Here is a 27,092-nt window from a genome sequence, read left to right as displayed (position 1 = left end):
CTGAGGATAAATTAATCGGAGGTAGCTGTTAGCTAAACAAACTTATGTTTTAATGAACCAATTAAAGTAAACTTTTGTGTACTTTGTTGAATTATTCCCTTTTGCTTAACAACAAGCAACACTTCAATTGTTTTGTTGCTTTTTACGTCGAACTAATTCCCTGAAAAGTGAGCTCCACAAGTAATCACATTACTATTCACCGTTACCGCCAACAGCTGTTACCAGGAGAACCCCGCCCGCCTGCATAACTGCTCGAGCTCCCATTGGTGGGCGCTTGTTTGGTGGCAGCCAATCAGAGGGCAGAGAGCGCGCTCTGCGGCGGTTCATAGGAGTGTCTCTCTGTGCGTCTGCCTCAGAGGAAAGTTGGATACTTTCACGGTGCGACCCTCTTTCATCCGCTCAATTAACAGCTAATTAGGCTTCAAGCTGGAGTCTGGACTGCGTGTGTCATTCATCACGCTACTAACGACGTGGTTACCGCTTTCCCACTCTGCCGGACCTCTGGAGGTAAACTGAACTCTTTCTTTTATGGGTTTCATTAAGCGTTGAGGCGCTCTTTTTTTTAGGTTTGTCAAAATTCTATCACATTAGGCAGATAAATTGGCCTGTTAATAAATAATAAATACACAATAATGCTTCTAGCAATGATCAATTTTGTAGCTTATTTCCATCTCTTTTTTTGTGGTTTGTGGACGATTAGATAAAAGCTTATCTAGTTTTCCACGCTGTTTATATTTGATCTATTTGTCTGTATACAGACAAAGTCTAATCTTAAATTCGGCTGTGGGTAATAAAAACAACTGACAGTCTCTAGCCTGTTATATTATAGCTCTTTATTTTTTTAATAGTCTGAGCACCCATTTCTGAAGGTGAAGGTGAAGGTACCTGTTTCCTATCTGACTGCATCAATTCATCTTAAGTAGTTATTGATAACTTAGACTCTCAAACTTTTTTGCTGTTTGTGTTCTTTAAGCTATAAGAAACCATAAATAGGATTGCTCATGTGTGGTAAGTGGGGGTTATAGGCAAATATGAGGTTTTAGTGAAAAAGAATACACTAAAATAGGCCTAAAGGTGTTCCACGTATTGACACGTATTAGTCATTATAGGCTATATATATATATATTTTTTTTTTTCCCTTCCAGACATAAAACTGCGTTTGAAGCCGGCGGTCGACACGGGCAGACATGTCAGACATCGCCGGGTGTGATTTTGAAATCGATGTGGAGAGCCTGGAGACGGAGAGCGACGACCCGGCGGAACCTTCCAGCCGCCCCGGCTCGGCGCCGCTCGGCCACACCGCCTCCGAGGACGATGGAGACGGCACGAAGGGCGACGACAAGCCGGGCCCCAGCGGCCTGTGCTCGGGCGATCAGAGGAAGCTGAGCCGGACGCCGAAGTGCGCCCGCTGCCGCAACCACGGCGTGGTGTCCTGCCTGAAGGGACACAAGCGCTTCTGCCGCTGGAGGGACTGCCAGTGCGCCAACTGCCTGCTGGTGGTGGAGCGGCAGCGGGTGATGGCGGCGCAGGTGGCCCTGAGGAGGCAGCAAGCCACGGAGGTAGGCCCGGACAAGCCTGTGGGTGTTTTGTAGTGGGAATCTATGAGCGTTAAAAACCTGCAACCAAGCAGAGAACATTTAAAGAAAAAAATCCAAGAAGAAAGAACAAATAAAATAGGTTAGTTTATAAATAGTCATATATGGTCTGAAAGGAGGTCAGCTACTTTCATGTAGGCATCTGTAAAGTCAAGTGTGGCTCTCTGAAATTGGAGTTTGCATTAGGATGCATCCCGGGCCATGTCCTTACAGGATGTGATGCAGGTTTTAACGCCTCCACAGCTTTACTTTATGCATCAGTCTCTGCTGCATAACTTCATTTTCCAGCTGTTTCAGACTCATGTTTGAATGATTCAGTAAATTCACCATCTTGTCATATTGCATGAGACTAAATGATCTTGTTGTGATCATTAGAAACGGCGTTTGAATCCAACCACACCAGAGGTTTTCCGTTGGTCTTATTTTCCCCGAACGACAGTGACGTGGCCTGTGAATTTGAATGAAAACTTTACGTCTTGCTTTCAGCTAAGACTCTCTTTGTTCTTTTTTCAGGCCACGATTTGATTGCTTCTTGTATGATTTTAGAGGTTTTTTTTTTTTTTAGAGGTATGACCGTATTCCACATGAATCACGGGAAACATCTGCAGAAATTTTGCCACGCAAAACAGCTGTAGCTTTTTCTTTTTTAATCTCTCAGGAGAAATCAGAGTGACCTGATTTTAAAAACCAGTTGATTTTACACGAAGTGTTACTCTTAAACAAATTCAACATCATTACATGCCTGAAATTTTTCATTTTAATTTCTCCCCGGAAGAGTTTTTATTTATATTTAAAAATGTTTTATTTTGTTTGAATAGTTAGAAGTGAGAAGTTTACTCTTATGATGGAAAGTTTAGGATCAGTGTTCGGCTTCGTGTGGAGTGTTTATTATATCTGTGTTCCACAGAGTTCTATATGTTGTTGTTGCAACTAAAGATTCAAATTGGAGAATTCATTTGTAATTAAAAAAATAAATTTGGTGCTTAGGGCAAATATTGTGATATTTGGGTCTGCTCAGTTTGGTGTTTGCAGCTCTTTGATGAGAACATTTTGAAACTGGTGAAGCACGAGTTGTAATATTTTACACACAATAATTGATAATTGATTAATGTTTTTCTGAGTCGGTCTTAGCAAGGCGCGTCTTTTTCTTGGTTTTGTTGTATCGGGCGTTTTATTCGCTTCATTTTTCTTGTCAGGCTGTTACAGATTGCAGAAATGAAACTGCTGCTTAAATGTTGAAAATGATCTCGTGTTTCCGTGCCTCTGAAATGCTGGAAAATGTACGCATGGAGCGTGTTTAACATATTTAAGGATAAATAGTCGGTAGATCTGGATCTCATGGCGACTGCTGCGTACGCTGAGGCGGTTTCTTTTTTTAGACTGCGATAACATCAGCAATCTGTTTTAAGACCTGTATTTCAAGAGGATTATTTTTAAGATGCTCGCTCACATTATCCAAACACGCAGACGAATTGGACCTCAGCTGTGACAAATCAGTTGTTATTCTAGGATCAAGAAAAACATCCCGGCAGCATGAGTTAAGGTCTCTCTTTGCTTTTGTCTTTGTTTCAGGACAAGAAGGGGATAAGTGGGAAACAGATTCCAGCAGAGAGGAGGATATATCAGCGACACATTCGACCGTCCACCATGCTCGCCAAAAGCATTCTTGAAGGTAAAAAAAAGCAAAAGATTTGACATTAGGAACAATGTCTCTTTCCTTTGGAGATTTTTTTGTTCTTTTGATTATTTACAACGCTACAAAGAATAAATTGAATAGAGAAAATATAGATAAAGAGGCATGACAAATGATTTAAATAATGTTAAATAAGTAACTCTTAGTTTCTGATAAAAGCATATTTTCCTTCATATCTTATCTTTTTTCTTAAAAAGCAAAACAGACAAAGAGACGTGTTGACATGTGTTTATTGCCATAGAGAGATGGCTTTATTCCTGAATTTGTCTGAGATGATGTAAATTGCCTGAACTAGATTGCAAAATTCCATTTGTTGGCAGTGATGGGAGTATTTCCGCAGATGTGCTCAGCATCACCTGCAGGTCAAAAACACATTGGATAAAATGATTGAATGTTCTTTTTTTTTACATATATGTGTGCATAACAGGATACCGTCCAGTGCAGTCTGATCCATTCCTGGCAGCCAACCCGTCTCTCCCCCCACCGCTGAGCGATCGTATGAGGAAGAGAAGGGCCTTTGCTGACAAGGAGCTGGAGACCATCATGCTGGAGCGCGAGTATAAAGAGCGAGAGCTGATGGAGAACAACCAGGCGGCCTCTGGCCCGCTCCTCTTCTCAAACGGCATGGTCCACCACGCTGCTGAATACAACTCCTACAAGAGTTCCTACTCGCCAGCCGCTCAGGTTGAGCCGCAGAACAAAGAGCTGTGCGGCTTCCTCGGCCCTAACTGCCTGGATCTCTCCATGCAGTACCCCGCCGGCTCCGCCAACGTGGAGCTCATCTCCTCTAACGTCAGCGTGGCCACCACCTACCGCCATTTCCCGCTTCAGCCGTCTCGAGGGGGCTTCATGATGTGGCCCCGCAGCGCAGCCAACCTGGGCGACGCCTTGCTCTATCAGCAGTGTTTGTTTAATGCCACAGCTGTGCAGAACATGAAGCCCGGTGCCGTGTGGGAGCCCAAAGTCATGCCCGCTGAGAGCCAGCCGCCGGAGCAGGAGGCTGCGGCTGCCGTCGCCGCTAAACTGGAGGGATCCCGAGCCGCTGCTGTGCAGGACTCGTCAGAGCCACAGCGGGCTGATCCCAAACCTCTCGGTGTCACTCAGGTGGGGCAGAGGGAATGCTCGGCATTCTCTCCACCAAAGAGGAGCTTTGGACAGTCGTTTCCCAACAGCCCCCATTCCCAAAACTGCAACAAACTGAGCAAGGACAATGCTAAGCTTTCCATGAAACTCAACTCCTTTCACTCCCTTATCCAGCACTCACTGAGTGAGAAAAACAACAGCGGATCCGGGCCGGAACACAGAGCTCCGTACTGCAAAGAGCTCCTAGAGGAGGCCGCCCGCAAGTTCAGGGAGGGCGCTGCCAAGGACATTCAAGGTGTAAAGATCACAGACAGGTACGGAAAAGACTTTCCCACCAAGCCTGTGGGGACCAAGATGGCATCGGGCGAGTCGCTGTCCTTTTCTGTGGAAGCCATATTGAAGCGACCCACGCCTGCCATGAGTCGAGCATTCCATTAATTTCCATTAAGTGTCCTTTCTTGCACTATAAACGTCAGGTTTTCTCAGTAAGAGATCAGCTCTGCTTGTGGTTTTGGGCTCCAAACGAAAAACACAGGCACTGCATCCAAACAGTTTGAAATTATTTTCTCAATGTAATATTAATGTATAGTATATTATATTTTACATGTGCATGTTTTAATAACTTTATTGTGTAGAGTATTTAAACATTAACCAATGTTTTCCTCATGTCAATAAACTTTATAAGACTAAACTCTTTTCATAAAAGGTCTCGGATTTCATTTTATGCTCACGTTATGACACGTTTAACTGCAAACAGGTTTTTGTTTGGGTCAGAAGTTCGTCCGCACCGGCTGGTAATTTTTCTCCGATTGCGGGGGTCATATTTTTTGAAAAAGAGGCAATTCAAGACCAGAGCCTCAATTACACGCGATAAACGCCATAATATATTATCATCCTGATTGATTAAGAAAAACATTTCCCTGCTCAAACACTAAAAACAATTAATTGACCATTAACACTGATAGCATTGAAGAGATTTTTACATCTAGTTTAATTTGGCATTTTCGAGTTAAATATATTTTGCGCATATTAAACTAAAAGCAATTATTTTTATTTTTTTTTAAATTAAAATGCAATATTACAAAACAGCAAATACATAACTCTTGAATAAATTATAAAAATAATCCTCTCTGATGGCATATGCAATAAGAAAAGCTCACATGCAATTAAACATACATTTCCACCGTGATATTAGTCAAATATTAAAATTATTTTCATCTATTAGAAATTATTATTATGATTATTAACGTTTATTCATATGAATTAATATCAAACTAAATGCATTTAAATAAGGGCAGCACAGTTAAATCAGTAGAAATGTGATCATATTCTAGTCTCACATCAAAGGCTTTTATAAGTCATTGGGGCATAAAATTAAGTCGCAGCATCTTCACAGTAATTAGACTAGAATTTATAAGGTTCACTAAAAACGAAGACAGGAATATTACGGGTTGTTTTTATGACGTCTGTTCCCATAAACACAAACTACACAAATAAAAACACATAAATGATGTGTGGATATCACAGAGTGGATAAAGACGAACTGCTAGTTGCAACACGATACGAGCTCATAAATCTGTGAGCAGCATCTCATCTGTTCAAGATGCATTTCGGCACTCATTCCTTTCCAGTTACAGCCACTCGTGTGTGTGTGTGTGTGTGTGTGTGTGTGTGTGTGTGCGTGCTGAAAGACAGCCCCAAACACGGGTTTCACATGAGCTGCTGAACACTGATCCGTGCAATAATGAACAAGACAGGAGGTTCAAAAAAAGTCACTAATCTCTGCTCCCTGGCACAAACGTGCACATTTCATCGGCTCGACTCTGCGGTCGGACTGATCCACTCTTTGATGAAAGCAGTATTTTAATGCCACTTCACTTTTTTTTTTTGGTCTTAACTCGTAAACCCACAGAGAAATGTCCCGTCAGGAGGAGGCCGTGTTTGTGTGATTGTTTTCAACAGACGTCTTGCTGCTGCTGTAATTGAGTTGGCCTGATGGTGACATTTTGTGTCACCAGAGAGGGATGACATCACTGTGGTAGCTGTGTGTGTGTGAGAGTACGAGTGTGTTTTTTTGCTATCTTTACGAGGACCAAAGCGGTAAGAGTATTTCTGCTTTGTAAGGACATTTTGGCTGATCCCCTCTCGTTTTTTTTTCATGTTGAAGTCAAAGTTAGGTTTACTGTAGGATCATGTTAAGATCAGGTGCACATTTATCAAGAAATTCACATTTCCAGTTAGTTTAATGCTTACAAACTTTTCCTCAGAGGGTCTTTCTTAAGCTGCTTAGACATGTGAGAGCCCAAATGTCCACAACATTCCACCTTTAGCCAGCCAGAAACTTAGTGAGAAGTTTGGTAGCTCAGCCAGCGCAACCATGTGTGAATCCAACAGCAAATCATCCGCAGCTTTCAGGTTGAGTGAGTGTGTGCGCTGACAACAGTTGCTGCTTTGTGCTCTTTTTCGCTGATCTGTGATCTATGATGCTTTCAACTGGATAGAGGATGTTGTTTCTATCTATGAATAAACTGTCAAAAGTTTGGACAAACCTGCTCATTCAAAAGGAATGGATGGGTGTATGTGGCATTGATTTTTACACAAGAACAAAGAGAGAACTGTTCAGTCATTCTCATTGTGTTGAAAACTAAACAAAGTGATAGCATTCTTTTTGCATCATGTTGTTTTTGCGTGCTTCAGCAATCTGTAATATATCAAGGTTTGAGAACCTTTATCCTGCTGGGAGACTGTGGATAAAGTCTGGACTGAAACATTCTATATCTTCATATATGATGAAATCCACTTTCCTGGTCTCATCACTGTTGATTTGACAACAAACACTTAAAATGAGGAAGGAGGGGGTGGAAGGTGCTAAAAGGGATGAGAAATAAAAACTGGCTCCACGTGAAAACTGATCAAAGGTTTCTGAAACATCGGAATTGCAGATTTCTGAGCTTATCAATTTTCTCATCGATGCAAATGCTGCTGCTGTGAAAATTGATTGCAAATCAGCAACATCATACAAATGCATCTTATTTATGCTGCATGGAAACGACGAGTCCTCCAACTGAAAGAATCCAGTAAATTGCTTGTTCACACACTTAAATACAACCTATTTGTCCCCTAACCGGCAGGAGAGAAAGAGGACTACGTGAGCATTTCTGCATCTTAAGTGTTTACCTGAAGAAACCACAAAAATCCTCACGACACAAGTTTAAGACCAACATGACAATGGCTCTCCCATGTTCAGGTAATAGCATGACAACACTTTGCCAAAATAGTTTCATCACTTCCTGGTTGGGTTTATATTTTTCTAACTTGAATGCCATTTTGCTGGATGCCGTGGTTACATGTAAATACAACACGTTACAATCAAACTTTGACTCTTCCTGGTTGGGTTTAGCCAATAGACGCTTCTCAAATTCCAGGAAGGATCCTTAATGGCTCCCATCTAACCAAATTTCAGCAAAGGACTCAATCCTTCGTTCTGTGAAATTTCGAAGATGCTTGTGGGTATCTTCTGCGTTCTCAAAGCACCAACAATCCTTTGCACACACCTAACACAACAGACAGAAGATGGATTGATGCCTGTGAAATAAATGGTAAATAGTGCTTTAACGCTTAATACACATTTACTCATTCACACACACACATAGAATATGTCTTAGGCTGCGGCTACACGAAAACGTTTTTCGCTGTAAACGATACTTTTTCTTATCGTTTCGCTGTCGCGGCCACACGGAGCCGGCGTTCCCACTACCCCAAAACGATAGTTTTTGAGAACGGGTTCCAGAGTGGGAAGATTTGAAAACGAGGTCGTTTCGTTTCCATTGTTACAGCGAAAACGTTTTTGCGTCAGTCAAACATTGACGCTGTGAGACTTCTCTATTGTCTCACAGCGTGGCGTGACACAGTGGCGTGTGTACTGCATCGTTTCATCGTTTTCATCCGTTTTCGTCTGGACCTGAGTCTTTACAGCAGCGTTGCCGTGTGGTCACAAGAATTATCGTACCCGTTTTAAAAAAAAAACTCGTTTCCAGGGGTCAGCAACCTTTAACACCCAGTTGCACTGGGATCTAAAATGAAGAAATTGTTTTTTACCTTTACGCTTTGTATAAACAACTATTGCGTGTTGCTTACGAAATCCTTGAAGTGCTACAGAGAAAAGGAAATTTTATTTATGTAATGAACATATTTTGAACTTAAAAAAATAAAAAAAACATGCCAAATATCTCTGTCTCACCACAAATTAGGCTTACTGGTAAGCCACTCTCCAGGTAAGCCAGGTAAATGCCCAGGCATCAATAAATGTTCTATTTTCTTCAGATATTTTTCTCTTCTTACATTTCTCCATACTTGGACTTCCTGGGGTTGAAAGTCTCGATAAATGCACAGCGTTTTGGCGGGCATATACCGGCTTTCGGCGAGTGTGACGCATATTTTGAGCGATGAAAAATAATAAAATAGATATATTTTTTAATATTTCATGATCACAATACTCTTCCAATTTAGAACTACAATAAAAAAAACGATCTAACACACATAAAACACTCTTTAATTGGATCATTTTAAATTTATTTTCCCCAAGCCACACGGGGCCGCAGCATAAGAATGAAAGAGCCGCGGGTTTCCGACCTCTGCTCTATACAGCGTTTTCTTTCTTTATCTCACACATTCACAAACCGATGGACTCATTGGTGGAAATGTGGTGTTTGGTGTCTTGCTTCGGGACATTTTCACATGTGGTCCTCCAGAGTTACAGCAACAGCCCCAGATGCATTTAAATGTAAAAGAGTTTGTTTTTCACCATATTTGTTGCCGCCATAAAGTTGTAAGCATTGTAAGTATAAATAACGGTTAGTTAGCAGCAAACAGCTAACAATTATCCAACGGCCATGTAAACATTTCAACTGTCATGTGTGTGTGTTGGGTGTAACTGATGGTGAAACTGTTGCTGTGACATTTAACGTCTTCTTAAGACTATTGTATTGTGTTTTTCAGATACAAGGATGGACTGGTTCCGAACCAAAGAAAGAGGTGACGTAGAAGAACCCATCCAAGTGCTACTGCTTCTATTCACCAGCCGATCATCTGTAATTGATAGTAAATATTCTTTAGTAAATAAACACTCATGCAGGAGAATAGTCGAGGCAAACTATGGTTACAGTTCCCGTTGGCCATTTAAATGGACCACCATCCTTCTCTCAGTTTACATTCACTGGAGCAGAATCACGTTATTGATGTTTGTCTGGCGCTGCTATGCTATGGACTATGTGATCATCATACATGTAAGTTCTGCTGAATTCACCACAGAGACATTGTTCTAATGGGGATTTTGTCAGATAACTCTGTGGTTGTAATTTTATTAGAGCAGAGCAACACTCTGGGAGGGCTTTAAGTGACTGCAAGTTGACACGTAGACTTTAAGAGCTGATATTCAATCACAACTTCTAAAGGGTACACACATCTGACAAAAGAAACAAAAAAAAATTGTGAATGGGAGCTGCTTTATAGGGAATTCAGATGTATTAATGTACATTTACACTCTAGGGGCGGCTGCAGCTCAGGAGGAAGAGCAGACGCCTCCCAATAGGAAGGTTGGTGGTTCTGCTGAATGTGAATGACAAGTAGTAGTGGCAAGTAGTGTGAAAGTCTTGTGTGTGGTCAACTAGACTAGAAAAGTGCTATACAAGTACAGTCCATTTACTGTTTTTGCAAAAAATGGAAAGATGGTTATTCAACTGCTGACTGGATTATCGGAGGCTTTTGAGAAGCTAACTTTTCTACACTTTTGGTCGGACGAACATATTTAAAAGTCTAGTTTTTGACAGTACTCTTTAATTTCCCTCCAACTTTGGATTTCTTTTTTAATCATTGCACTCTTACCGATGGATATTTAACGTTAGAATTAATCTACATTTTAGGGTCTAAATGTTACAAAGTACATGGTTAAACAGAAAAACTTTCATAGCTTTTTACACTTTACTGTTCCATATTCTATATCGTATATCATGTCATCAAACAGCCAAGAAATTGTCATAGTCAGACATTGGTTTGTTTTTATTGCGGAGTCATTAAAGTAGTCCAGGCTGGGTTGGGCAGGTGTTTCTCCACCCTTGAGAAACCCTTGATAAGCCTCATCTCGGGCCAGTACTTAACTAGCTCCAGCACTCAGTCTCTGCTTGTCTTAATCCCGCACACCTTTGCCTGTGAACTTGTTGATTCCCTGCACAAACGCTGCTCTCAGTGTAATTATCCTTGGCTGAAGAGTGGAATACTTACCAGAGTTACCGGCCTATCTCCTTTGAGCTGCTTGTCTTGAACATCTTCTCTGGAACTTGGGTTCCAAAAAAATATGTTTGCAACCATGGATTGTGGCACTTAGTGGACAAACATACCTTTTACAGATTGTCTGGTGAGATAGGGCTGGACACGCACGATATTCACAGCCTCAAAGTAACAAACTTGAGATTTACCAGAACGCAATATACAAATATGACTTTCATAATGTGTGTGTTGGTGCACGGCTGCTGACAGCAGTTGGCTGCGAAGCAGAAGGTGACAGTGTTTATCCGCTCTAACCGCCGCTGATAAGTATCTGCTGAAGTCTTTACTCAAGTCTCATTCCCAAAGTGTGAGATCTTGCATGTCAGCAGAGGGAACTGGATTGTTGACTCACCCCCTCCTCCCCCTCCTCCTCCTCCTCCTCCTCCTCACCATGTCCTCTTATCAGCAGCTGTAGTTCACACAGTAGCATTTTGTTTAGGGTACGCAGGTGTCGTACCCTAAACAAGACTTCAGTGACTTTCCTTCATGCTGTGATGTTAGGAAAAGAAAAACGCACACACAAAACAGTCTGGGAAATCAGTCTCAGCTCTTCTTTCAAGACAACAGAGCAGAGGTCACCGAATGTGTTTGTTGCTCATACAGACCGATGTGCTCATGTTAAATGTCACACAACTGCACTTCTTCAGCACTTAAAGGACAATAGTGTGATTGTTAATATTCACATCTACAGCATTCTCTACAAACTAACATCTTAAAACCAGTTAAAACGCTATTTTTTTCGAGCTCATCTTAGAGTTTTTATCTGAGAAAAAGCATAATCTAAGAATACAGTTATGCAAATATGACATAACAGGACAGGTTATTAAATAATTTGCTGGAGGCGAGCAAATGACACTGAAAAATGATTTAATAACCATAACAAAAATAAAAAGTGAACATAATACACAGAAACTATAATAGTAAAAAGGAACAAAGGAAACTGAGGACTATATGTACACATAGGAAGGTAATGACTAACACAATGAAGAGGTGGTAATCACGAAAAAGATAAAATAAAAAAGGAATGAACAAAGGTGAATGATTTCAAAATAAAACAGGAAGTAAAGCATTACTTAATGAACACTAAATAGGAGCTTTGCAAAAACACGAGTTATCGGGAGACCGAGGCTAAAAGAAAACCAACGGTAAAACTGATTAGAATAAATAACACGGAATTCCCTGAAAAAAGATCAACATTGAAACAAAGAACATGTGTGTGAGTGTGGGCACGGAGTATCAATCATCTTCAATCTGCCTGCAGACCTGGTGCCTATCTGCTAATTAAATGGTAACTGTATTTGTATAGTGCTTTTCTAGTCTAGCTGACCACTCAAAGCGCTTTCTAACTACATGCCACATTCACCCATTCACACACTCATACAGCACGTCTATGCCTATACACACACCACGTGCTTTCTAATCATTCACACACACATTTATACACTGATGGATTTATCGGTAGGCAACGTGGGGTTAAGTGTCTTGCCCAAGGACACTTCGACATGTAGCCTGGGGAAGCCGGAGTCAAACCACCGACCTTCCGATTGGTGGGCAACTGCTCTTCCTCCTGAGCCACAGCCCTGCAGTATTTGTTCTTTGGCCTCAAAAGCAGGCTTCGCCAGTTTTGTGGTGCCAGCTATTGCAGACTACTACTCACAAGCTAGTCTATATTCTGTCCTGTGTTCTGAGCCCAGTACAGTACAGTTCAGTCCTTCATATTTTGGTGAGCTCCATGCACAGCCCCCTTCCCCTAGCCAAAATGTCATGTCAGCCTCAGTTTCCTCTTTTCTATTGTCCATCCGTTCAAATGTGATCTAGCTTAGGTTAGTTACGATTTTACGATTTTAGGGTTTTTCATCACCTGACAGATTCCCTTAACAATTGACTAATTTCATTTGACTTGGTTCTGTCGTTAAGATACATCAAAGTAATCAAGTTTAAAACAGTAAAATATATATTGTGTGTGTTTTTTTTTTTTTTTTGCTTGGCTTTTCATGAAAGTCTGACTTTGCATATGATAGACTGTTCAGACCTGCAAATACCTGGGGGTGGTGCTGGATAATAAACTGGAGGGGTCTGCCAACATAGAAGCAGTGTACAGGAGGGGCCCGAGCGGTCTCTGCTTCCTGAGACGGCTCAGGTCCTTCAACGTCTGCAGTGACATTATGTGCATGCTTTATCACACTATCATTCAGTGGGGTCACATGGCACTGAAAGGATTGCATTATTGGCTAAATTACAATAAGACTGTGTTATTAAAGGGATAATCCGGAGTAAAATGCACTTTAGATCAATTTACGGGATGTTGGGAGTACATACGTTGAGTTGACATCAAAATCATGTCATTCTGATGTGTTCTGAGAATTTCGATTTGACCGTTTTTAGCCAAAAGTCGTTAGCCTGGAAGTGAGAGGGGCATATCATTTCGCCGCTACAAAACGCTATTTTTATACCTCTTCTACAGCTCCAAACAACATAACACTTACGTGGTAGTGAGTAGAGGGTCTCTAAAGCGAAACCGAAGTGTCCCGAGGTCTTCATGTGGTCGGATGTACTCCCAACATCTCGTAAATTGATCTAAAGTGCATTTTACTCCGGATTATCCCTTTAAGCTCATGTAGACACCTTAAGCCTGATTTATGGTTGTCCGGGAAAGGCTATGGACCCTCCCGGAGACGCTCTCCATTGCTTGCGTGCGTCGGCCAAAATTTCTATCTATCCGTCGAGGCGACGGAGACTCGCGGAGAACGAGATGGTTGTGATTGTTCGGCTAACAACATCATTTCCGGAATCACTTTACCGGTTTAGCTCCTTCCTCTCAGAACAACAACACCACCATTTTTGAAAGAGTTTACTGTGTGCTGGTCAACATTTGGTCAACATTATTTACATTTCAATATCAATAAGCTCCAACTCCAACAAAAGTCTTTTTCTATCGTTGTACTACAGACAAAAACTGTAGGCGCCTGGACAATCTGGTGAACAAGGCTGGTTCTGTGGTAGAAGGCTGGACCCTCTCAGTGCTGTGGTGGAGCAACGGATTAGGAGGATATTATATTCTGTTTTGGAGAACAATAAACATCCTCTCCACAGCATCCAGGTAGGACAGAGGAGCAGCTGCAGTGAGAGGCTTATCTCACTGAGAGGTTCAGGAGGTCCTTTGTCCCCACAGCCATAAGGCTTTTTAACAGTGACTGCTTACATGTATTTCTCAAATTTATTCATTTAGTCATTCATAATTATTATTAAATACAATCATTGTGAATATTTACATTTTTTTTGAGCTACTTGACTAATTCGAATTTCCCCCATTGAGGGATGAATAAAGTATTTTTCTATTTCTATTTCTAATACTAAAAAATATGGTCTGCATTGGATTCAGAGAAGTGGAAAATGTGAGCATGACAACTTACTTAACTGAGAGGGTGATCTTATACCTGTTAAACACGCTAGCAGCTAGCACGGTCTCAAAAAGTTGCTTGCATGACTATTAGGTTGATTTTAGACTCTTTAGTGGTTTTTTAGGAGTGTGAAGTGACCTCTTAACCTGTAGAACAGCTCAGTCGTTGACAAAAAATATGAAACAAAAGTCCAACATGTGATGTAAATGCGGACTTTCCCTGCTATGATACAACAGCTCTATTCTCCTCCTGCCCTGCTGCCCATATTACATTTGGCTGCCCTGCCAGTGACTGCGTGGTTGCTTTATTGCTTTATCACTGCCGGAGTCAGCTCAACCCCTAACACACACCCACACATCCACACAAACCCTTCTCCAGGTGTTAAATCAAGCCATCCACCCTGCTGTTGCCATTGTCACGCCACTAACTCTCAGCCCATCTGATACGCTACAATCCTTTGCACATTAAGAATCTATTAAGCACCACAAAGTCAAACAGACACACACACACACATTGTCAGAAAAATCACACGGTGGGCTATTTTGACTCTAGAAATAAATGGCACATGCTGTATTTTGCATTGGTGGTCAGCAGGCGTGAAGGAAAGGGTAGGATCTCTATTCATTTTCGTCCGTGTTGTTTCTTTCGGCCGCTACCAGCAGCAGGGAGAGGAACACTGGCAGGTTCCTGCATTCCTTCCCAGCACCTTGTAATCCAATAAGAAATGTGTAGCACTGCAGCTTTTTGACAAGTAGCTCCCACTTAATTACCATGTTGTGGGGGCTGACAGACCTGGGGGCCAATGGGGGTAAAAGGGTGGTGGTTCATGGTTCAGCAGTACTGAGAATATCCTGAAAACACACACACATATGAATACTTTACATGTATAACTTTAAATAATGTGCTGTGGAGGCAGAAAACGATCTTTCCAGGTTGTAGTTAAACCCATTTAAATTCACTTTTTTGTCTAGGAAAAAAAAAGGCATTCATATTTTTCAAAGGCTGCAAATGTATACAATTTCAGCCTTTGAAGTAACGAGTCAGTTCCCATCATTTTCATGACAGGGCCTCAGGACCCAGGAAGGTAGGTCCTCCTTTGGCTTTTATTTATTTGTTTTTTTCAAAGCAGTAAAATGAAATGCGTTAACATTTAACAAGCAGTAAGATGAAGCTTCAAATTTTAAGATGCAGATTTTGAAGTTGCCCATTTGAAAAAGTTGATGGAAAAGTTGGATCCAAGTTAGAAATAAAACTTTCTGACGTTGTTGTAGGAACTGAAACAGCTTTTCCTAATAAATGCTTGCATAGCTAACATCTCATTCATGACTCACATTCATTTCCAGAAAGTATTATACTTTATGTTCATTTTTATATCAGGTCCTGAAAAAAGACCTTTTAAAAAAGACCTGTAATGATTTTTTTCCACTTTCGACCAAAACAACTGATTTTGTATGTGCTTTCTTCATTTCAGCTTTTTTCAACAACTGCTTTATGTAAAACTTTACGTTTACGTTCACTTTATGTAAAACATGTAGAAATGTCACATTATCCATAGTTGGAAATTGCGATATGGCTATTGTTTTCAGGCAGTGTTCTTGTGACATGATGGGTATGGCAATGCGTTAATTGTAAAATGTGGAGACCATAGATTTTTCTAACTGTCTAACCATATCTTTGAAACATGTAGACCTAACCAATGAACAAGAATTCAAACCTTAAATATCTGCAGGTGATAGTGCAGTAGAACAGAAAGGACTCACGAGTGAGAGGAAAGAACAATTCAATAACTCTTGAAAACATTGTGCAAAATGAGTCTATAGCCACAGTGTTCAGAGGTTTATGGACTGGCACCTTCCACCATCCTCTCATTCTTCCTTGTAAACGCTTCTGGACAACTTTCACCTATAACATCTTGCCAGAGTTGAAAATGTATTAAGGACTAGGACATCAGCTTGCTAAAGAATTAAACATAAGTTGCGTCTATATAGGATGTTGCAAATGTAACATTTTTGTTGAAGATTTTAATGTGAAACAAAGTTTTGTGCTGTAAATGTCACGAGATGAGGTTATTACAGCAATCTGCAACATAATATATTCCACAAACTACTGATGACACACCCAGGTAATTCATTCCAAACCAGTCAGTGGAAACAAGCCTGATTCAGGTTTCTATTCAGTAACATTTTAAAAATTTGGTAGGCAAAGAGAGAGTTATTACATACAGTTACGCAGGTTTGAACTAAAATCTGGGCTTTCTGCAACAAGTAGCTAAAGCCTCAATATCTCAGAGGTCGACCCATAACTTGGGCTTCGATACAAAGTTTTCACTTTGAAAATCATCCAACGGATTGGATTGGTTTTGTTTCTTGAAAAAAAAAAAGGTTTAGAACATTTGAGGTCTGAGTGAAACTGTTAGCAGCAGATTTGTATTGTCTTCATTCTTCTTCTTCACTTCCATATTGGCAGGCTGGAGGCGTGATGATGGAATAAGATCCAAGACCTTAGTTCTGGAGTTCTACTCATCAAAACCTTTTTTATTATAATCTGACGTTTGGAGCCATACAAGACAATCGAGGTCTATTTGTGCCTCAAAGTAAAAAGCCAAACGTGTAATTGGTACTATTAAACATGTAGTCCTGCTGTAGGAATGAGGCACAACTTGTTATGTAAAAAGGGAAGTTGTACAGTATCCTCCTTGTCTTTGTTTTGTTTAGCTTTTCGTGCGGACTATTTGTTTCCAGGGAGTTGATTTGCAAGTTGAAGCTACTTGGAAGGCTTGTCTCGTTTCCTGTGGAATAATTTTGAAACATTGACGCAAGGAATCAGGAGTAAGGCAAATTTAGTCACTTCAGATCCAGATGATACCCACATTTGCAAGTTCATGCAAATAGTTGTAAATCTTTGAGCAACCAGCACCTGTGAAGAAGATTCTTGAGGCAAAAACAATCTTCTTCCTCCTAATTTGGCTTCTATTTGTACATGCAGATATTTGAATTACAACCACTTTTCAGCTTACTGTTCCTTTGCGTTCTTTATTTGTAGAATTTCATGAAAACTGTCTTCATTTTGTTACTTAAACATACATGGTTGTCTTATCCACCTGCTTAGCTTCTGCTGGGAATTTGCCAGTCTAAACATTCATGTAAATTCTATGGAAAAATGCTTTGTGTGGCGTGGTAACCCAAAGACAATATCACAAATCTCTGCAGTGTGCTGTCACACTGGGCTGTGAATACTACTTTTAAATCTTATTTGTGTCAGGGCTAAGGGTGTTGTCTTTTCCTCCTTTTACCCAGAGCACTGTGGGCCTGCAGCATGAAAGCAAAAAGAGATCAGTTGCAACTGTCGTTGCTTTGTGAACACCACTGCATGTAGAGGTCGTTTATTTATCCCAAAAGAGATAAATGACCACTGCACCTGGCTCTCACTAACTAGAATAAACACTCAGATTGCCAAGGTTAACACTTAAAAGTTCTAATTTGCATAAGCCTTTAAAAGTGTATTCAAATAAAACATGCCCCGTGCAATGTTCCCCACAGTCAAACACAACGTCAATGCTTAGAGTGAAGTGTGTACTCTTAGTTCTATTAATAAGTAAACGCTACTGAAGACTCATGTTTAAGGCATATTTTGACATTAGGGTTATTGTAAGTACCAGTGGTTTTATCTCCAAAATGTATCAAGTCAAACAATATTACAAAATCCATTTAAAAAAAGGATGAAAGGGGTTAATTCTTTACAAAAATAACAAAGCGGACCAGTTGCTGGACCCTTGGAAGAGGAATGTTTTTCCATTCTTGTCTGATATAAGTTTCTACCTACTCAACAGTCCAGGGTCTTCTTTGTTCTGATCCGTTGTCAATTAATCTCATTAACTGCAACATTTTTCCTACAGGTGTTTCTTTTTAGTACCACAACTATGGGCTTAAATTTGTCTCAGGGTGATCTACAAATATGCCTCGAGTTGCACACGTGTTTTGCTATCCACAAATACAAATTTCCTATTTGTAACTTGTGTTGGTTTTTACAAATATGTGTATTTGTAAATATATCATTTTTCCATTTGTAAAACAAAAAGTTATTTGTGAAACTGAAAATTCTGTTTGTGAATCGTGACTCAGCATTTGTGGATCACCAATCACACCTTCGTATTTTTCCGCAAATTCACATAGATCCACAGACAAATAGCTTGTGATTCACAAAGCACCATCCAGTAGATGGCACTGTTGTTCACTGATGTATCTATGACTCGGCTTAAGAACGATGAAGAAAGAAGATCGCTGATTATCAGTAACGACATGGACATTGGATGTGATAACCATAGACATATATACGATCAGCCTAACGTTAGCAATGGACTGTCGCAATTAGCAAACATGTCACACCCAGGGTATGACATGCTGCCCTTTTTCAAAACTCCTTGGTGTTACAAATAGACTCCGAGGATAAACTTTAGCATCACTATTCAACCGGTTGAGTTAATATTCTGAAGTGGTGTTACTGTAAGTGAGACTGGATTATTTTTCCAAGACTCTTCTTTAACCCATACCTCCTGTATGAAAGTATTGTGAAAAACAATCACAACCTCTTCCGCCTTCTTGTATGGACCTTAGCACAGATACCACTTTATTAACTCTGGTTTCACTCTGTGTTAGTTTGGTTTAGGCATCACAACAACTTGGTAAGGATTAGGCACCACAATTTAGGTTTAGACACTAGAACTATACATTTAGAGATAGGAAACAATGTGGTTGTAACCCAATGTATGAAATCCCATGAAAATACACATTTTACAACTTTTACCTGATGCATTAAAAACTGTCTCTCTGAACTGATTTTTAATGCCAATGAACCTAACAATATATCAGTATAATGCAGTTGTAGTTACCATACAGAAGTCCATCAGGACTCTGCATTTGATTCAAAGGGGAGGACACAAATGCTACAGGACACCTCATACATAAACAAAATATATAACAAGCTGTGTGCTATTATATGTTTTGGGAAAAAAATGTGTCGCTAAGCAATGGGTTGCCAGGCAATCATTGCTGGTTGATGTTAAATATATTGGTACATCACTGCAGGAGCATTAAACAAACTCAGTGACTGATTAATCAGCATTGTAGGAACTTGTTTGGCAACAACTTGAATGTAATGGTCATATGAAAAACTATCACACTCCAATATGCACTATTATACACTGCTTGTCCAAAAAAAAGTCACCACCTGGATTTAACTAAACAAGTGGGTAAGAGCCTCCCATTGGATAGCTGGCAACAAATTATTTAACCCTAACTGACGCAGTCAGAAGCTTCTCATTTCTTAAACAACCATGTCGGAAGACACATCCTGTGGCCATGAAAAAGATGTTAATCTGTTTCAGAAGTTTTCAGACGTCTGGTTTCACATTTTCCTGCTGACATCTTAGCTAGTCCAGCCAACTATGCAAATTAAACAGATGTGACGAAGAATCTTGGATGAGGGCAGACTTCTCTATGAAACAATCTTCTCTGATCAAATATTTTCAACCTTTTGATATCATAAACATTTGCACAGGTTTACAACTGTATTTTATAATAGAGAATAAGGAACAAAATTCAATATGCACTAAAATGAATTAGAATTCATTTAAGTGGATTCACAGTTATTCCACAACTAAATGCACAAGAACATGGAAAAGATTCTTTTTATAGTGTGTTTCAGTTAGCTTCATCATTACCAATGTGTCACAGTGACTGTTAAAGGGTGTTTGCAGCATACGGCACCTTGTGCACGTGGGATGTTTCATCACATTATGCGAGCGAGTCTTTGCACAAAGTATTTCCACAGCGAAAGATGTATTTGATAATCTGTCCTCAAACCAGCAATTAAAACTTCAGACTGGAACTTCCTGTGTCTGCCTGGACAAAGTGAGACACTTTTACTGGGTTATTAAAGCCCGCTCATCTGGAAGAACTGATGGTGCTCATGTGTGAATAGAAACTGTGCAGTGACATGCTGCTGTGCAGAATCACTAAAATGTGTCACGGTCTGCATCTTGTCACGATCTGTGTTTTGTGTTTTCTTGTCAGTCTTGCCATTTCCTCATCTTCCTCAGTCTCTCTTCTGACAGATCTTCACCGTCACTGATCTTCATGTTCTACTCAAGTTCTTGGTCTTCATCTCAAGTCAGGTTTATTTGTTCTTCGGCTTTTGTTTGATCTGTTTTGTCGTTTGGTGTTCTGGCTCTGCTGCGTTTTTTGAATAAACCAAGTTTTACCTGCAATCTGCATTTGGGTCCTCTCACCTTCTTGCCTACGCCTCAGACCGTGACAAAATGTCAAGTGATGCCAAACTGCATCATGTTTTTTTTGGTATACACTAGGGCTGTCAATCGATTAAAAAAAATTAACTAATTAATCGCATAAATATCTGTAATTAATCGCGATTAATTGATCACTAAATTAATTGCTTTTTTCTACTTAAGACTGAAGCTTATAACTAATACAGTGGAAACCGCTTATAGTGGTCACGGATATAGTAATCAACCGCCTATATAGATCAAAAGGCTTGGGACAGAATCATTTCTATACAAATGCTGTTTAAATAATTTGTTTATAGTAATCAAGAAATCCGCTTATAATGTTCATTTTTGGCCATTTTATGAATGTAAACATTTGCAAAAATAATTTTAAAACTACGTGTAGCGTAGTTTTTTACTCCCTTGATTCCTTTCTGGACGTCTGCTTCTGCCTCGCTAGCTAACGTAACGAGTTGACACCGGGCAGCAAGCGCGCGAATCATGGCTGGAAAAAGGAAGTCATTTTCTCTGAATGAAAAACGTAGTCTCCTCGAGGCGTATGACAAATTACCAAAAACGAGCCAATGAGATGCTGAGGCGAAGCATGGCATTCCTCAGGCTACATTGTGTAGTCTAATTAAGCAACGAGAGACAGTCATGAATGCTAACGACGGAGAAAGAAAACGACGCGGACTGCGCAGTACTGTAATTAAACTTGCATGATAATAAAATTCAGTAAATGCTGAAGCTATCCGTTTCATTTAATTTTTCTCATTGAAAAACGATACAAATGGCATTTAGATGATATTCTGCAATCTGCATGAAAAAATAAGTGAAATACCTGTACTGTAATACAAATTCGGTTTTAGTAATCAACCGCTTATAGTGTTCAAATTGGCTCTGGACCAACGTGATCACTATAAGCGGTTTCCACTGTATAACTAAGGCAGGTCTTCAAATGGAAGTAGCCTCGCGGCAGCAACCGAGTGTGGTCAACTTTTCCTTGATTTCCCATTTGTTTGCAACATCCAGAAAATGGTTAGCACATGCCTCGGCATAATGTCGCTCCTCGGTTTAACTCACAGTAAGTACAAACGAATGCAACGCCTGTGACGCCCAAATCGTTGTTGACAGACGTCCAGTGGTCAGCTGTGAGAGCGATGTGCTTTGCTTGCTCGAGCATGTTTTTCCGCTTTGCCCTCTCATCCTCATACAATGTGTGTATTCCTGACACGATGGTTCCTCGTGGGTAAATTATAAGAGGTATCTCCCGGTGCAACACAAATGACCTCTCTCAGTCCATCATCCTCTACTGTGCTGACTGGGCGGCAGTTTTGAACTATCCAAGTAACCGAGGAATTGGTTAACTTTTTACTTACAGGTTTCGTTATTCGCCCACGAGTGCCAGACTCCTGTAGTATATACTGGCGAGGTCCCGTGGAGGTCAACTGTACAAATTGCCTTGGTTGCCTTGGCAACTTTTTTAAATGAAACTTTCCCCCTAAAACTCTGTCCTTATCCATCTTTCCGTCATAGACTCTCCTTTAGTTAGGATAGATGTTTGCCCACGAACGTGACCAAAGGTTATGGGTCAACCGCCACCGGAAGTAAACAAAACCACGTTAATAGGAGGGTTTCAGTTACGTCATCATGGGAGCGCGCAAATTTAAGTTGGTGGGCAGGAAGCTTGACTACAGCTTGACTACAGCAGCACCAACATAGAGATGAGTGAATATTGTAGTGGTTTGGAGCCGGTATATAGGGAAAGGTATTTGGCGTTAGTTGAGAAATACATTGAGCGTGACCCAATGAAAATGTCTGAATTTTCGCAAGATCGGAACGATTTGCCGAAAATAGAGGCTGTGGACATAACGAGCTACCTGGTTCTTCAGACTTCTTACTACACCAAGCAACAGATGAAGGCCCACAAAAGTTTGGAGGCATACAACTATTACCACAGCGGATGGATCAGCAAACTCGGAGTAAAACGTCTACAGAATGATTGTGTTTTGGTGTTCGCCAGGGTAAGTTTGTTTTCTGTGTTGTTTATGATGCATTATCCCAATGGAAAATGCAGTGTGTAGTGCAGGGCTGGGCAGTAAAGCAAAACTTAAAGCTGCCGTCGGCAAATTTTTTTAGTCATATTAGCTTGAACTGTCATGGGATTCTGGAAGGAGAATATTAAATAGGCTGTTTAGGAAAAATCCTGAATTCTGTAGCTCCCTCTGAAGCCTGTAATCATGCTTGCAAAAATCGAGCGCTCCCGCCTGTTTTTAACCAATCAAGTTAGGTTTATTATTGATCTATTATCTGAGCAGAACAGTCACCAACCACATCTTCCATGCTGAGCGTGAGTCTGCCCCCAGCTTGTGTGCGCGCACACTGGTGTGAACTCACGTGCACAACCTCGTCCACAGAGGGGGAGGGACCTGAAAGTTGTATCAGTTCGAATTTTCCGACTTTAGACACGGGATTTTGAAAACCTGCCGAGGGCAGCTTTAACATGTTGAATGCGGAGCTGCGAATGTTGGGATTCAAAAAACAATCAAAAATGTTTATGTTTTGATAAAATGCCGAGATCCAAATATCCAAATGCTGACATTGTGTCTTTGTTAGCCTAAAGACTGACTCAGTAGCTAACAAAGCGCTGGGGCAGCCTTCAAAACAAAGCCCAAACGTAGCCCGTATTACATTACTGTTTATTGGCATTTAACAACATAATACTTTACTGCACTACTACTAAACAGTTAGATTTCGCACATACATTTGACGAAGTGGTCACCGCAGACATGAGCATTTGCAGATTCAGCTCCTCCAGTCTGTAAACGTAGGTTAGCTATCCACTTTTTGCGGCGTTGTTCTGTGAGTTTTTTCCATTTCTCACCTCTATGGGCGATTACCATAGGTACTCGATAGTAACCCTTTCCCTTCTCTCGGTTAGACCGATTGCAACATCCAAAAACGGCACAAAACTGAGGCATTTTGGGCAAAAAAGTGGCAGAAAAAACACAGTGTTTTCAATGGGACCCAGCTCCAGTTGCCCACCACTTATACATATAAATTTAAAATAATAATAATAATAAAAAAAAAAAAAATATATATATATATAATGTATCTAAATCTATAACCATTTAAATAAAATATTGCATATATTTTTTAATTTTTGAATACAGATATGATTCCTCTGGGGCAGACTGATATAAGTATAAAAAACCTGCAGAAAAAACCTTCTGCCATCTCTTCTTTGCTAGATGAGTTTTAATGCTCTTTCTTTACCTCGTTAAAGCCCTTTTCATGCATGAGATGCATAACATTAATGGCTTGGTCAATCTTTTAAAGCGATGGCTTTCAGTTGTTCACGCACTGTTCACTTTTCTGTCAGTAGTCCTCACCCCTCCTTAAGATACGCCTGTGAAACTGACAGAGGGAGCCAGGGTTCGGTTGTGATAATTCTGATTTGCGTGAGATAACAGTTGATATGAGCACGTCAAGCGTGCAGTGGTTGTGAGAAACATGGAAGCAGCTGAAAATAACACTTTTAATGCCGAAGTTTACGGAATAGTATACTTATTAGGGTTCGATTACACTATAGTAACAGTTTAGGTGTTATCAACAATACTCCACACTATCAAAGTGGGCTATCAACAGAGAACCACCACACAGACTAAATCCTTCAAGAATGACAATTTTCATTCAGTCACAAGAGTTCATCTTAACCTAACAACCCCTGAGCATTGTGTTAAACAAAGAGGTGGAGGATGAAGAAGTTAAAAGTATTGATATGTGGACAGACAAAGAGCTGAAGCCTCAGCTACAGCTCAAACATTGTTCATTTGACTTGTAATCTGCTGGATTCTGAGCACCAGAACATACGTCAAATCAAACCACAGCTGATGTCTGTGTTCGTACATGTGACTTGTGCTGTGTTAAAAGTGATACATCAATGTTACCTGGTCCGACCTAGTGGGATTTTTGTCTCAAAATATTAAAGAAAAGCATCATCAAGGGTAATTCAAGCAACGTAGAAATGTTCAGTTTCCACCTTTTTAATGGAGAACACTGCATGAGTGGTTTGGGTTTGAAATACTCCAAAGATGTGCTGCTGGATTTAAGTCTTCACTTGTTTTTTTTTTTAAATATTTGTGTGTCAGAAGTGATGCATTACTTGTAGTCAAAAACAAGATATATACGGCATAACTGAAACTTTTAAGCACCATAAGTCAAAAGCAAAGTATTGCTTATGTCTGCATGTGTGGATTTTTGTACTACTAAGTTACAGTTCAACATAGAAATAACAGATATTTTGTTTTTTTTACACTTTAAATGTCACAGGTAAGCGCACCTGCCTCATTATGTCATGGACATCCAGTAGCAATGTTTGAAGCAAAAGCAAGATTAGGTCCTCTGTTTATTTAGGGTGGCCAAAAATGTAAGGGTCTGGAGCAGGATGGCTGGCATTTGTTTTCACAGTTAGCTGCCCCTAAATCTGACCTTTGTTTTTGTGTGAAGGTACATATTTTCCCCTTCACTGGCCATTAGAAGAAGAAGGAGAAGATGGAACTTTAGGCCTTTTCTTCAAACTAAGTTAAACCTGCTTATCCAGCAGATGATCAGGCAGGTTGGTTGTCAGATCACTTGTTTGCTTTAGCCGTCTCTCAGTTTTTTTCTTCAATGGTATAAGTACTCTTTGAATCAGTAATAAAAAAAACAAACGTGTAACAATGATGAACATGGGTCAGTATCTCAGGGGATTTAACAGAAACAACAGTAACTCCTTCACTGTTTGATACTTCATTATGTCTATGACCCGACCTTCCAGCGTGGCCCAACTTCAACCTGATTGGAAACGGTTCATTTCACTAGAGCTAAATGTGGGTGTGCACATTTGTTTCCCACTATCATGTGGTTGTCGTGCCAGGATACCATTAGTAAACTATATACATACATCCGCACCAAGTGACAATCCATTTCCCTGCTTCTACGCCCAAATCTAACGGCAATTTTCACCCAGTTAGAACATTCACAGCAGCAGCTGATCTGCAGGTTTTTAGCTTTTAGGGTAAATGTGACCTAAAAATGTGCACCTTACGTTAAAGAAAACATGCCGAGCCCTAAAGGTGCAGGGCGAAGATTTAACCTTGGAGTTGGTCTGACCAAAGCCTGTTGCCACTGTGACACTTTGGTCCTGTTTTGTCAACACGGCCTGTGCTATTCTCTCTGTTTTCACATCAAAACATTGTGTTTCCTGTACAATACAGTGTGAAGAAACTGTCTCCCGTTTCTTATCTGTCCAGGTGTTTGAAGAGGCTGTTGATGCTGTCACTCGTGGAGTTTTATATCAACCAAGTGTGGAGACAGTTTTTTTTTTTTCTGTGAATGTTGGACTTTAGTTCATCTGGCAAATAAATCCTTCATATCGAACTAATCTAAGTCGTTCCTGTTGTTGTGCTTTTCCTTAAATCTGTTTTTGTCAAGGAGAGATTTAAACGTTCTTTTTTTAAGATCTATGATATCCTGATATAAACATGACCTTCATTTAAGTGCCTTTGTAGCCTCTGCTGTTCCTCATCACTTCATTCAGCAATCAGGATCTGGTGCTCGACTGCATTTTAATACATTACAAAAGTGTTTCTGTTAATGTGACTTTGGAATTTCAAGATTCTGAGAAGCTCAATTTCATCCAAATTTGGGACCCAGTGGTCAGAATGAGTCGTCCAGTAATCGGCGGTTCGATTCCCACTCATAAATTGGTGAAACTGACAGCTGGAGGGGTGTCAGTGCCCTTTAGCAAGGCACTTGCATTATCATATCACTAAACATTGGAAATTCTTGTTAGTGATGCATATTCTTGAGTTTGTTCCAGCAGGAGATACTGACAGTCAGACTTCGAGTCTAACATTAAACTCTAAAGCCTGCAGATGAAAACTAAAACCATCATATTTGACTTTTTTCTTTTTTCTATTTTCTTTTTACCTTTGCTACATTAAAGTGTTTTACGGGGAACTGTGACAAAGGGGGATACCACCTCTGAGGTTCAGATTTGAACACTTGACTCATCCAATACATCACCTGTAAGTCTATCTTTGAAGAAGACATTTATCTCGCCTTTGATCAGGGCCACTGTAGAGTTTCCTACAGTTTCAGGATGGATGAGGTGGGGGAGTTGCTCTTTCCTTTAACACCGTACCAAGCACATGTTAGACAAAGCATAGCCACACTGTACATTGTAGACATGGTGTAAAATGTCACATTTTTTACATTTGTTTTGAAGAAGAAAGAAGTCTATTGGAAAAAATAGAAAAGGCTCATGTGAGAATGAACAAGAACTTCAGGTTATGTCATAACAGCTTCCTGCCTTTCGATGTACAATGTACAGGCGAAGCAGCTACGTCTGATACAACATTATATTGGTGGACATTCTGAATTTACTTTAAACAAAAACCATTTAATTCTTAAAGTTGTCACCAACTCCAGGTCTGACTGGGTCATGGCCATAACCTTTACTTCTCAATATAGTTGGTGAGTAATGTCTGTTTATGTGAAAACATGTAAAAATGTTGTTAGCATTTAGCACCAGGTTAGCACCAGCGCTGTATTGGCCATGTCTGTCATTTTCTAGAACACAAGAAAGAGGTTGGTGCATATTCTAGTATTAAACCAAGGAGAGAGACTCGTAGTTTGACGTTTCAGGCCAATTTTCAAGGTAAAAGCTTTTC

At 40.3% G+C, this 27,092-nt stretch overlaps 1 protein-coding gene across 1 annotated transcript; it reads left to right on the top strand.

Moving 5' to 3' along the window:
* The first annotated feature begins 357 nt into the window (after nucleotides 1–357).
* On the top strand, nucleotides 358–5,053 carry dmrt2a (doublesex and mab-3 related transcription factor 2a). The gene is made up of 4 exons (XM_075467311.1): nucleotides 358–507; nucleotides 1,146–1,559; nucleotides 3,168–3,267; nucleotides 3,716–5,053. Exons 2-4 carry the CDS (start codon nucleotides 1,188–1,190, stop codon nucleotides 4,807–4,809), a joined length of 1,566 nt encoding a protein of 521 aa, XP_075323426.1. The 5' UTR covers nucleotides 358–507; nucleotides 1,146–1,187; the 3' UTR covers nucleotides 4,810–5,053.
* Nucleotides 5,054–27,092: the final 22,039 nt, after the last annotated feature.

The sequence above is a fragment of the Odontesthes bonariensis genome, chromosome 6, assembly GCF_027942865.1.
Source record: "Odontesthes bonariensis isolate fOdoBon6 chromosome 6, fOdoBon6.hap1, whole genome shotgun sequence".
Taxonomy (NCBI): domain Eukaryota; kingdom Metazoa; phylum Chordata; class Actinopteri; order Atheriniformes; family Atherinopsidae; genus Odontesthes; species Odontesthes bonariensis.
Note: the sequence above shows the minus strand (reverse complement) of the source record. Positions and strands in the feature narration are given on the sequence as shown.